At 38.2% G+C, this 13,909-nt stretch overlaps 1 protein-coding gene across 1 annotated transcript in view; it reads right to left on the bottom strand.

Annotated features, from left to right (window-relative positions):
* The window catches only part of ACBD6 (acyl-CoA binding domain containing 6), a 239,009-nt gene that overhangs the window by 18,216 nt on the left and 206,884 nt on the right, over positions 1-13,909 (bottom strand). Inside the window, exon 7 of the mRNA XM_061185659.1 lies at positions 9,082-9,112. Coding sequence (XP_061041642.1) covers positions 9,082-9,112 — 31 coding nt within the window. The remainder of the gene's footprint in view (positions 1-9,081; positions 9,113-13,909) is intronic.

The following is a 13,909-nucleotide window of genomic DNA, read 5'->3' as shown; positions in this document are numbered from 1 at the left end:
ACCAAACTCTAATTTATAATAGCACAGACTCAGAGGTGGTTCTAAGGGAACAGTGGTGGAAGGCAGAAATTTTTCTGAGCTAAAATCAGACCATCTGGCAACCCTATCTTTCTGCCTTTAGTGGGATTTCTTAGAAGGCTACTAGAATTACAAATGTTAAATTAATATTTGAATAAGTGAATATAGAGTAGGAGAAAATGGTACAGAAAGGCAAATTTGCCTATTCTTATCCTGGGACAGGTGTTAATGGGCTGAGATCATGTTTTGGGGTATGCCTTAGATAGGGAGGAAGGCAGAGACAGGATATATTTACCAATAAAGTGTTTAGGATTATAACACCCCTTTGAGAGTTTAAAATCATCTCCCAAAATAATGAACATTTTTATTTTACATTTTTGAAAGGTTTTACCATGAATCACTGTACACCAAGTTAGATTCCAGTGGAAGACAGTCTCAAGTTAGATTCCAATGGAAGACAGTCTCTTAGAAAACATAACAAAGTTAAAGACACATTGCCTAGTATCACGTAGCTGTGAAAGAGGATATTTATCCTGCATAAAACTAGCTACGTGACATTTATATTTTAAGGAATAATCATTTAACATTTTTGCCACAGCTATCAGTCTCAACTTATTGTGAGAAACACTTGGTTAGGTTTTAAAATTGGAACTTTTAAAGCAGTATCAGAGGAATAAATTTCCCAGTGTATAAATCTGTGATACACAGTAATAACTACCATGGTCTGTCAGATCACACTTTAGCTCAAATCTAACCCAACACTTGAGACTGCTGAGCATGAAGATCAAGGCTAAGTAGCTACGTACTATGGCTGAAGACACTAAGCTGGCCATCTCAGACAAAGGGGCATTAATTTCATACAATCTGTATGATGATGTGACTTTTCCAGTAGTGAAATATGATATAATCTATGAGTACTAACCCAGGAATGGAGCTTAAATTTTTAAGTTTCACATGTAGAGGACTACTGCCAACCAGATGAGAAAAAGCTTAACTGGGCTGTTTAACAATCCCCTAACCTAACAAATGTAAATGAAATTTTAGTTCAACTGTAACTATAAAGTGAGATTTAAATTTGGAATTTAAGGGTTGCAAAATAGTACTTCAGAGTAAGGGATATGGTACCCACAAGGAAAGGAGTTTTATTAACAAATGTCTGGGTTTATGCAAAGACAGACTGATATGAGAGCATAAGCAATCAGGAAGTTGTAGTAGAGAGGAAAAAAAAAAAAAAGGACGAGAAAGACTGATTTAAAGGACAAGGGGAAAGCACACAGGTGAATCTTACCCTGGTATGAGGAGGGCATTTGTAGTACCTCTTGGAGAGTCACTGTTGATAGGCATCAATTATGTTTGTTTAGCATAGAGCCTATGGCAGGTATAGGTGCCCAACAAACAGTTTTTGAAAATATATGCTCTGTGCTCCCAATTAGATGGTGAGCTACTTGATTATATGCTTTTCTATATTCTCCTCTTCATCTAACACAGTATTGGGGATTAGTATTTGCTCAGAATTCATTAGTTAATTGATTTCTCTGCCTTTGGCATCTTCCGTGAAGCACAATTCAGAAGGCAGAGTCCTCTTTCAGAAATGTGTGAGCTGCCCTCTGCCTCAAAATGGACAAAGACAAAGAAGATGAGAGTGGGATGAGAAGGAAAGGGTGCTAACATTTTACCAAATTAATGAGGGGATATTGGTGCCCACAATGTGCTGGGAAATACAAAAACAGTCATAAGCCCATCTCGGAAAAGCCTGAGCAAGCCTATAGGGATTAGAACAGTTGCTGAATTTACGGTACCCTGGGAACCTCTATTTGTCAAGTGCCATAGATGCAGCCCTGACACTGGCACAGGTGAAGATGAATTTTCATTCAGAGCAGTGAGCCTTCTGACTCCATTAATCCTCAGGGTTTTGATGATGAATTTCTTTCTTTTTTTATTTTATTTATTTTCACTCTAATGCCTCCTCCCACTGCCCTGTAACAGTGTGCAAGGAACAGAACAGATGGTGCTTTACGTGGAAGACCAAGGGCTCATGAGGATACAAAGCCTGCCCACTCTGAAATCACATGACTGCACGTGCAAGGAAAAGCCCTGATTTCCCCTGGGAGACACAGATGCAATGATGTTAGTATTCCCAGTGGAGGGGGAGGAGGGGAGGGCTAACAGGCCATTTACAAGGAAGCCCACACTTATACTAATATACTCTTCAGCAGGGACCATGTTTAAATCACAAAATAAAAGGAGGACCAATATCTGAAGATTCAAAAACACCAAAGTAAAACAGAGGCGAATGAAGGTTCTAGTATGCTGCTACGCAAAGTGCATGTAGAGCGAACTAGTAAGGACATACAGTAGTAGAACACTGGCCTCTAGTTAACCTGCCATTGGCTCTGACCCAGTTTTAATCGGAAGAAGGCAGGATTTACAACCTGCTTAAGGATGGAGTTTGACAACTGCTATAATCAGAAGAGCTGTCAACACAAGGACAGCTGTCAAGCCAAACTGTAATTCATAAAAAATAATAGCTAAGCCCCCAAGACATCCCCAACATTGTCTGCAATCACTGGATTTAACTATATTTATAATGTTATGAAAGTTCCAAGAATAGGTTAAGGGTCCTAAAATAAAATAAAATCAACAAATAGCTATTGAGTGCCTATTAAATAAAAAGATTAAATAACATTAAATGACTAAATGGATAAAATATGCCCAGCAGATTCCCTGGCATATAGTAGCTGCTTAATAAATGGTAATTATTATTATTGTTACATGCCGAGCTCTGTTTTGACAACCTTAAAATTGGGCAAAAGTCTAGTGACCTAGTAAGAAAATCTAAATTAAAAATTAATCACACCTATAAGTGATCATTAAAGTATTAATTTCACGAAACATTCCTGAGTTCTCAGAATATTTTAGTTTTATATATTTGTAATGCCAAAACCTCTAACTAATGATATTATTGGAGCGTTTAATTATCTTGATTATAACATATGGTATTTCTTTTGTTCTTTCTACAATGAATAATATAATCTAAGAGATAGAAATAGAAATCATTTTACTAGATCAATTTTGGACAGGATTCCTGAATCAGGGATAATTTTTATGATTGTCTAAACTCTCAGTGAACAGAAATAGGAATATGAAGGTGCACAAATGGACACATATATATGTGTTTACTCACAAGTACAGTTTTGAAAAATAGCCTGACCCACTGACCAACGATAAAAGATTTTCATTTATTTCTATAAAAGACTATCTTCCACAAAATAATGTGTGCTTTAAAAGGATACTAGGACTGTAATTATTTACAGAGTTACGAAAAGACGACTGGAAGTGGAATCAGAAGATCTGGACAAGTGTCTTGGCTCTGCCACCTACAGCTTGTGTTACCCTGTCAAGGTCATTTCACCTATCTGGACTTCAGTTTTTCATCTGCAAATGCAGGAAAACAAGGCCTAGCTCAGACATCTGTTGGAAAGGTTAAGAGATTATATATATGAAAACAGTAACACCACCATCTTATATCTGCCTAGGTTTGGATTTTTTTTTTGTATGTGTGTAAGCTTTATTAGAGTATAAAATACATACAGAAGAGTACCAAAACAATAAACATAAACTTTCTTAAGATAAATTTATCCATGTAACTAGCACACAGATCAAGAATCAGCTCATCATTAGAATCTCAGAAGCACCCCTGCCCTGTTAATCCCTTCCAAATGCCACCTACCCAGTTCCCCAAGGTGACCATTATCCTGTCTGCTAATGCTGGAGATGAGTTTTTAATGTTTTTGATCTTCATATAAATGGAAGCATATAGTACATACTGAGTTCACGATGCCAGATACAAAACAGTATGTTCGTGAGATTCATCATTTTACACTCAGTGTCTCTTTTACAATTCCATTTCATTATCTTTCTGTACTGCCTTTTAGAACTACCTTTCAGTTCACCATAATTTGTTGTTTTTTTTTTTTACTTGTGCCAATTCTGCACTTTAACCTATTCATATTGTAAGATTTCTATATTTTTTCACTTACTGAAGTTCTATTTGATTCTCTTTCAAATCTGCTTGTTCTTTTTTGGAGTGTCTTGTTCTTGTGTTCTTGATTCCTTGATTTTATACAATTTTTTTCTTATAATTTCTATCCAATAGTTTTACTTAAATTCCTTAAAGTTTAATCCTGTGGTTTACTATGTCTGCTGACATTCACTCAGGTGTAATCTGTAATTCTGGATTGTGAGCTCATTTTCAGCAGAACTTCTTTCTGTAGGAATTTTGTGCTGCATTGGTTGAGGATGTGTCTCTCAAGAGAAGTTTAGCATTTGCTTCTGCCAGTTCCTTTAGGGGTAACCAGCCTAGTACACTTATGTTAATTTCTCAACTTGAGAATTTCTGAAACAGAGTATAAATTTAAGCCCCAAACTTGCATGAGGTGGGGTTTTTCTTCCACCCAGATTCTGGTCTGTGGCAGATAAGCTTGTTTTCCTTCCTTACACTAGTGGGTCAACTTTTTCTAATCTAATTTAACTTTTTTTTCCTACTGAGGATGCAGTCCTTTGAAAGTGCTGGCTTACTCTGGATTCAGGTCTCAGTTCCAACTTCCCATTACTCAAGAAGCAACATTTCCAGGGTTTGCTGGCATTGAAACCCAAGCCCACAGTTTCCCCAGATTAGACAGTGTTAACTCACACACTAGCACTATGGTTATCAGGTCCTTGTTTATTGGCTGGGAGGTGAAGGACACCCAACGTCTGGGGACATCTGTTACCTTGAAAAGGATGTTTGGTATATTTTATCCAGCAAATAGTAGGTGCTCATTAAATATTTGTTGAATGAATGAAATATAATTAAGTTGTATTTATAGTACTAATAGAGCCTATGATATTTAGATTTAAAATAATTTAAAATAATTTAAATTGAATCTTCAAATAGATACATGCATATGGTCCCAAATACAGAAGTCATTAAAGGGTTTATAGGAAAACACTTTTATCATGTGCTTGTATTCTAGCTCCACACTTCTTCCCTTAGGCAACCAACATTCGCTTTTTGTGTACTGTTCCATTTACTAGCAAATGTATACAGATATACTCATGGCAGCACAGTATATACACTGTGCTGCACCTTATTCCTTTCACTTAACAATATATCTTAGAGATTTTTCCATATCAGTACATAAAGAATATACAGCTTATTTTGAAGCCAGTCAGAAAGACCTTTGAGGGACTTCCCTGGCGGTCCAGTGGTTAAGACTTCGTGCTTCTAATGCAGGGGGCGTGGGTTTGATCCCTGGTCAGGGAACTAAGATCCCACACGCCGCACGGTGCAGCCAAAGGAAAAAAAAAAAAAAATTCCCAACCCTGCTGCTATACAGAAATGAAGTTTACACATATCAAACTTAAATGGACACATTCCCACATCTGTAAAGGCATTCACCCTTAACGGTTAACTAGGGATGACAGTGACTCATCTACATTCTCAAGGGCATATTTAGTCTGGTTTAACTGTTTCTACAGTTTCTGGATGGAGAAATGAAAGGAAAACACAAAACATGCCACAGAGAAGGCACTAAAAAATGTCTAATGAGTGGATGAAAGAAGGAATGAGGGGATGAAAATAAGAGCTGATTTAGCACAGCATGTGGTTGCACTGGTGGAGTTGTCTTTCTAAGCCGAGCAGTGAACTCTGGACCTTATGGCACATATTTTGAAATAAAAAATGGCACGTATTTTGAAATAAAAAGTTTGTCTGGCTTCTTGAAGCCAGGCATCAGGAAGAAGGTGCAGCCCTGAATTTTATGCTGAGGGCCTCACAACCACTGTTGAAGAGTTTCTTTTTCCCTTTCAGATTATCTGTGGTTGTTTGACTTATGCCAAGTTCAAACAGCTAGGGAGGTAGCTGAGAAACGTTTTTTCCTGGGTCGAAAATTAGAGTTAAGAGTAGCCAGCATTTGGTGATGTCAGAGGAGCTATCTGACAGAATTCTATAAACACCTTTGCAGAGTCAGAGATGTGAGTACTGTGGAAGGAAGCAAGGGAAGGCATTTGGTTTTCTCTCCTTTCCTGGTAAATCTAGAGATATGGGTTTGAATCTCTGGCTCCCTTAGGTAAGTTTATTAACTTCTTTGAGTTTTGATTTCCTCATTTATAAACTGGGGAAAACAATAATTACTTCGGAGGGCTGTTTATAGAAAGGAGCCTGGTGATGACCTGTATACTGTGATAGATATGCATTTTTTTTTTTTTTTTTTGGCTGCCTTGGGTCTTTGTTGCTGCACACGGGCTTTCTCTAGTTGCGGCGAGTGGGGGCTACTCTTCGTTGCGGTGCGCGGGCTTCTCATTGCGGTGGCTTCTCTTGTTGCGGAGCACGGGCTCTAGGCATGCCGGCTTCAGTAGTTGCAGCACGTGGGCTCAGTAGTTGTGGCTCGCGGGCTCTAGAGTGCAGGCTCAGTAGTTGTGTAGCATGGGCTTGGCTGCTCCGCGGCATGTGGGATCTTCCCAGACCAGGGATTGAACCCCTGTCCCCTGCATTGGCAGGCGGATTCTTAAGCACCGCGCCACCAGGGAAGTCCTGGATACACACATGTTTAATGGCACACCTTTCAAAGGCATTTGGTAACACAGAATATACATGTATGCATGTATGTGTGTATATATATGCAATTTAAATTAGCAACTATTTTAAGTACAGAATACAGAGGAATATAAAGGCTAATAAAACAATTTTTTGGCTATTACAAGTAATGCTGCAATACATGTTCTTAATTATGTCTCACTATATACAGTTTGGGGAGTATTTCTAGGGAATATACTAGAAGTGAAATTGCTGGGTTGTATGGTATGTGTACCTTCAACTTAACTAGACTTTGCCAAATTCGTCTCCAAAGTGATTGCAACAGTTGACACTCCCAACAGCAATGTATGAGAGTTCTTGTTCCTCTACATCCTAATATTAATCTTTGTAAATGTTTACATGTTGCCAATCTGTGTGAAGTTATATCTAAATGTGTTAATCTGCATTCCCTGATTATTGTTGGGAGACAATTCTCCAAGGGACTCCATGTTTCTGCACCCCTTGTGAGCAGAGGTAATGACAGCTTTTATTCTGGACTATCTTTCCAAAAATGTTTATATAGTGAACAGCCTTCAACAACAGAGGTACTGTTTCTTTCCAGAGTGGAAGGCAGGTTTGTTTATTGTCCAGTATAATAAACATACGTGTTCTCCAGAGCAAAGGTTGAGCAGGTCTTCTGGCAGCTTATTATAAAAGACTAGAGTTCCCTAAGCTTAGGATTTCTAAGCTATGACACACTATGTGTGCAGGACCTACCTGGGCTTCTCTTCATAGCTCCTGTGGGACTCAAGGGGAAATAACACAAACACAAAGCTCATGCTGCTTGCTATGCTGTGAATAATAGTCTTTTGTCTCTGATCCATGAGTTGTGTGTCTTTTGCCAGCATTCATAAGACTGTATCAAGCTAATTTGTTAGTTTGCAAGCAGAGTACAATATCAGACTATTCATAGTTCTTGAAAGTTATTGGTGAAGGTGAGCACCTTGTTTATTGGTTATTTGGCTCTTCCCATTTGTGAGCTGACTATCTGTTTTTTGGAGTCTATTTTTTTGCATTTGATTGTCTTTTTTTTAGATATAAATTTATTTTATTTATTTATTTTTGGCTGTGTTGGGTCTTCATTGCTGCATGCAGGCTTTCTCTAGTTGTGGTGAGTGGGGGCTACTCTTCGTTGTGGTGCGTGGGCTTCTCATCACAGTAGCTTCTCTTGTTGCGGAGCATGGGCTCTAGGCGCAGGCTTCAGTAGTTGTGGCGCACGGGCTCAGGAGTTGTGGCTCGTGGGCTCTAGAGCGCAGGCTCAGTAGTTGTGGTGCATGGGCTTAGTTGCTCTGCAGCATGTGGGATCTTCCCGGACCAGGGCTCAAACCCGTGTCCCCTGCGTTGGCAGGCAGGTTAAGATGTGGGATCTTCCCGGACCAGGGCTCAAAACCGTGTCCCCTGCGTTGGCAGGCAGGTTCTTAACCACTGTGCCACCAGGGAAGCCCTGACTGTCTTTCTTACTGACTGGGAGATGTTCTTGATATATTCTGGTTTAAATATTGATGGCTGTCTTTTATTCAACCATATTCACACCCAAATAGATGAAAAGTAACAACACTTTTTCCGGTACTTTACAGTTTACAAAATACTTCAATATCTTTTACCTCACTGAAATTACCCAGTAGCTCTTCGAGAGCCATATTATTTCCATGTTACAGATTATCCTCTATTTTACAGATTACTTAAGTGAAGATTAGTTAACCACACTAATCAGTTAATAGGGGAAATAACTTAAAAAATAAAATCTATTTTTCTTCACTTCAACTACATCAAGAAAGCATTTCTTTTTAAAGAAGTTTACTTATTTATTTATTTATTTATTTATATTTGGCTGTATTGGGTCTTCGTTTCTGTGCGAGGGCTTTCTCCAGTTGCGGCGAGCGGGGGCCACTCTTCATCGCTGTGCGCGGGCCTCTCACTGTCGCGGCCTCTCTTGTTGCGGACCACAGGCTCCAGATGTGCAGGCTCAGTAGCTGTGGCTCACGGGCCCAGCTGCTCCGCGGCATGTGGGATCTTCCCAGACCGGAGCTCGAACCCGTATCCCCTGCATTGGCAGGCAGATTCTCAACCACTGCGCCACCAGGGAAGCCCAAGAAAGCATTTCTTATAGGAGAGATTCTAGCCCCTAAGTGACAGTGATTAGCATCTTACTTGTCACTGACAGTAACAAGAATGAAATAATAAATTTTCAAAAGGGGATTGGAGGAGCCTCCACTTCTGTTGATTGTGTACAAATGCTCAATTTACTGTGAATGTGTCCATAAGAATTTTAACATATCTCCAACTTTACAGGTTATTAATCTGTTTTTTTTTCTTTTTTTTTTTAGTTACTGTATTTCTGCTAGTGGCTAGGCATTTTTCTAAGCACTATGTTGGGCTGGACAAAGTTGAGATAAACAAATAGAGAAAAGTCAAATATAATTAGTAATAATTTAAAAGCATCTTACCATAATGTAGAGCTGTTTGACCTTCATTGTCCTATAAAAGAAACAAACTATATTTTAGAACCTAAGTTATTGCAAAAGTATGAAGGTACATAAGCTACAGCAAATATATCTGATATACCAAAGTTCCACAGGTTTAACAGACACAGGAAAAGTCAGTTCTTTGAGCCTCACAGTAACTTTTGACCAAACTCTCTATCTAGGAGAAAAGGAGAATGCTGAATGGTGACTTGTACACTGCAGCAGCTACAGTTAAGAGTGACAGGATGACCAGATCTGCAGTTAGTGGCAGAAAAATGGACTCTTGTATATCACTTATCTTGCTAGTATTATAATGTTTTTTTCTAAGCACATTCCCAAAATCTATCTAAGAAGTCTATGATTTACAGTAAGAGTTAGTAGCTTTTTAATCCTTTTTCAAAGATTCACAGATTCCAGGCTTATAACACTAGGTTTCCCAATCATATCAAATATCATAAAGAAATGTGATTTCAAGGCACACAAAGTCCTACAAGTTGTTAAAGTCAAAAGTTCCCACATATACTCAGGAAACTCCAACTGTTCACTTAATTTTTTTATTCCTTTAAAACCAAGATACTCTAACTATATAAATTAGTTATAGCACAGATAAGTCTTTTTTAGCAATGCTATCTCTTTTTTTTAACTTAATTTTTATTTTATATTGGAGTATAGTTGATTTACAATGTTGTTAGTTTCAGGTGTACAGTGAAGTGATTCAGTCATACATATACCTGTATCTATTCTTTTTCAGATTCTTTTCCCATACAGGTTATTACAGAATATTGAGTAGAGTTCTCTGTGCTATACAGCAGGTCCTTGTTGGTTATCTATTTTATATATAGTAGTGTGTCTATGTTAATCTCAAACTCCTAATTTATCCCTCCCCCCGCCTCTCCCCTTTGGTAAATGTAAGTTTTCGAAATCTCTGAGTCTGTTGTTTTGTAAATAAGTTCATCTGTATCATTTTTTTGGATTCCACATATAAGTTATAACATATATTTGTCTTTCTCTGACTTCATTTAGTATGATAATCTCTAGGTCCATCCATGTTGCTGCAAATGGCATTATTTCATTCATTTTTTATGGTTAATATTCCATTGTATATATGTACTACATCTTCTATATCCATTACTCTGTCGATGTACACTTAGGTTGCTTCTATGTCTTGGCTACTGTAAACACTGCAGTGAACATTGGGGTGCATGTATCCTTTCAAACCATGGTTTTCTCCAGATACATGCCCAGGACTGGGATTGCTGGATCATATGGTAGCTCTGTTCTTAGTTTTTTAAGGAACCTCCACACTGTTCTCCATAGTGGTTGTACCAGTTTACATTCCCACCAAAAGTGTAGGAGGGGTCCCCTTTTCTCCACACCCTCTCCAGCATTTATTGTTTGTAGACTTTTTGATGATGGCCATTCTGACTGGTGTGAGGTGATTCCTTATTGTAGTTTTGATTTGCACTTCTCTAATGATTAGCCATGTTGAGCATCTTTTCATGTCCTTTTTGGCCATCTGTATGTCTTTCTTTAGAGAAATGTCTATTTAGATCTTCTGCCCACTTTTTGGTTGGGTTTTTTTGATATTGAGCTGAATGAGCTGTTTGTAAATTTTGGAGATTTATCCTTGGTCGGTTGCTTTGTTTGCAAATATTTTCTCCCATCCTGTGGGTTGTCTTTTCATTTTGTTTATGGCTTTCTTTGCTGTGCGGAAGCTTTTAAGTTTAATTAGGTCCCATTTGTTTATTTTTGTTTTTATTTTCATTACTCTAGGAGGTGATCCAAAAAGATATTGCTGCGGCTTATGTCCAAGAGTGTTCTGCCTACATTTTCCTCTAAGAGTTTTATAGTATCCAGTCTTACATTTAGGTCTTTAATCCATCTTGAGTTTATTTTTGTGTATGGTGTTAGGGAGTGTTTTAATTTCATTTTTTTACATGTAGCTGTCCAGTTTTCCCAGCCATTTATTGAAGAGATTGTCTTTTCTCCATTGTATATTCTTTCCTCCTTTGTCATAGATTAATTGACCACAGCTGTGTGGGTTTATTTCTGGGCTTTCTATCCTGTTCCACTGATATTTGTTTTTAATGCCAGTACCATACTGTTTTGATTACTGTAGCTTTGTAGTATAGTCTGAAGTCAGGGAGCCTGATTCCTCCAGCTCTGTTTTTCTTTCTCAGGATTGCTTTGGCTATTCAGGGTCTTTTGTGTTTCCGTACAAATTTAAAACTTTTTGTTCTAGTTCTGTGAAAAATGCTATTGGTAATTTGATAGGGATTGCATTGAATCTGTAGATTGCCTTGAGTAGTACAGTCATTTTCACAATGTTGATTCTTCCAATCCAAGAACATGGTATATCTTTCCATCTGAGCAATGATATTTCTTAAGCTGAGAGCAGGTGATCACATTACATGAGCAACACATAATCAGGATTAAGTACAGGTGAAAAGTAGAATTTAGTAGTTTAGTTGATATGCATTTAGTATGTGCATGGCCATTATTAAGCCCCTGGTAATTAAGAATAAATGATTAACCATTATTGTGAATAACTGAGACAGGGTGGTATTATGATTTAAATCAACTACTCTTGGACAAGCCACATCTACCTTTCCCATTTCCTAAAAGCTGAATGTGGCAGTTGGTTCCCAGAAGGTTTTGGGTGTGGTTCTTTCAATTTAATCTCCTAAGAAGAAAAGCAAAAAGCTGCCACAGAGAGCTTATTTTCTGGTTCAGATAGGTAGTAAGAAAAAAGTCATGCCTTAAGGGCTTTTTAACACCTAGAGAAGCTTGGCAGGGATAACAGCTGGTGGGGGTAGAGAAACAACTTTGAGGCAATACAGTTTAATTAAACTGTTTTCCTATCAGGGAATAAGAGTTCTCATTGGATTTGGAGGTGAGGGGTGGGTGGGTGGGAGGAGATATGAAAGAAGTAATTTTGAGGAACCCTGTGAGTAGGGTAGACTCATCTGAGGTGCAACAGTGGTTACGTTTTGGATGCCCATTAAACATCATAAGGATAATAATAAACTCTAAGGGGAGTAAAAGATGGAAAGCAGCATCAAGAAGTCAGGAAGAGATAATTTTTGCCTACTACTTTTTTGTGTTTTTCGATACAGCCCCTACTTTGCTCCCAGCTCCTCTCTGCCTTGCCCTGCCCTTGAGGTTAAGGGCAGGTAGGAGAAGAGAGCTGAGGCAGCTACAGTAAACAGGATTGAAGAGATGATTATGTGGGGCAGCACAACAGTGTGAAGTTGTACTCCAGAGTATATGGACTTGCCTGACTATGGCCAAGGGCAGTTTTGAAAGAACTGCACTGCCCATTATGGCTTTAGACTCATATCTGCTTTACTAGTTTCCAGAGTTAATCTGTAAAAGCGTACGTGTGTGTGTGTGTGTGTGTGTGTGTGTGTGTGTGTGTGTGTGTGTGTATGGGTACACACATCTGATGGGTTTATACATTCACATTTATAGCTTAAATGCCTGGCAACAGAAAGCAATTTCAGAAAGAGTTTCATCTATTGCAGTTTCAGGACTCTAACTCATGCATCCATCATGCAGGGTTATATTTTCCACAATTATCCATCTTTAGACACTAGTTCTCTTGCTATTTGTGCATAACTTTCTTGTTTAATCACTGTGTTCATATATACTCAAAGTTCAGTTTCATTCAATTTGTAATTGCTTATCTTCACTAGAGAGGTGGAAGCATAATTATTACTTTAGTCACTTTTACCAATGAATACTAAATCTCTATCTCCACCCCAACTTCCAACTAATTAATTAAAAATGTTTATTGAGCTCCTACTGTGGCCCAGGCACTGTTCTAGGTACTGGGAACAAAGAGGTGACAAAAGCAGAGAAGGTCTCTCATGTTATAAATCTTACATTCTAGTGATAGGTGAAGTAGTAAGCAAATAAATCTATTCTATAACAGGTAGTGATACGTGCTCTGAAAAAAAAAGGCATAATAGAGTCTAGCATGATGTGGGATGCTATTTTAGATAGAAAGAACAAGGAAGAACTTTATGAGAAGATATGTACACACAGACAATTGAGGAAGAGTCTAGGGTAGCCATGGAACCCAAGCTGAGCAAATCATAGCATCTATCATCCTCCTGGTCTAAAAGTAAGCAAGTCACTCAAGCCAAATCAATTAGAGTTTTCTCTCAGGATTTAAAAAAATAGAGCTAGGAGAGAGAAGCGTGTATGCAGAGAAGGTCTTTTGCTCTCTGGTCAAAAGAAAATGGTGTAGTGAATAAAGACAGATACAAAAAGATAAATATTGTATTATTCCACTTATATGAAGTGCTTAGAGTAGTCAAATTCAGAGAGACAGAAATAGAATAGTGGTTACCAGTGGCTGGAGGGAGGGAGGAATGGGGAGTTATTGTTTAGTGGGTACAGAGTTTCAGTATGGGATTATGAAAACGTTCTGGAGATGGGTAGTGGTGATGGTTGCACACAATGTGAATGTACTTAACTCCACTGACCTGTGCACCTAAAAATGCTTAAAGTAGTTAATTTTCTCATGTATATCTTAGCAGAATGTTTTAAAAAAGAAAAGAAAAAGTAAAAGATGTGGGCCAAAAACTTACACAAGTAGCATTGTTCTCCACTTTTTGGAGAAAACTGGTCTGCGGTAGGAGAGAATGAAGTATCCACAAAGAAGAAAGTAGTGGTGAAAGATCCAGAGAGAGTGTGAGTCTCTGGTCCTTGTCATTCCAGCTATGTCCTTGCCTTTCTTGGTTAGGTGAGCCAACAACAAAATACCCTCTAGGCAAATGTGATCTTTTTGTCACTTGCAAACAAG

This window comes from Eubalaena glacialis, chromosome 3, assembly GCF_028564815.1.
Source record: "Eubalaena glacialis isolate mEubGla1 chromosome 3, mEubGla1.1.hap2.+ XY, whole genome shotgun sequence".
Taxonomy (NCBI): Eukaryota; Metazoa; Chordata; class Mammalia; order Artiodactyla; family Balaenidae; genus Eubalaena; species Eubalaena glacialis.
The sequence above is the reverse complement of the archived record's forward strand: the minus strand, read 5'-3'. Positions and strand labels throughout refer to the sequence as shown.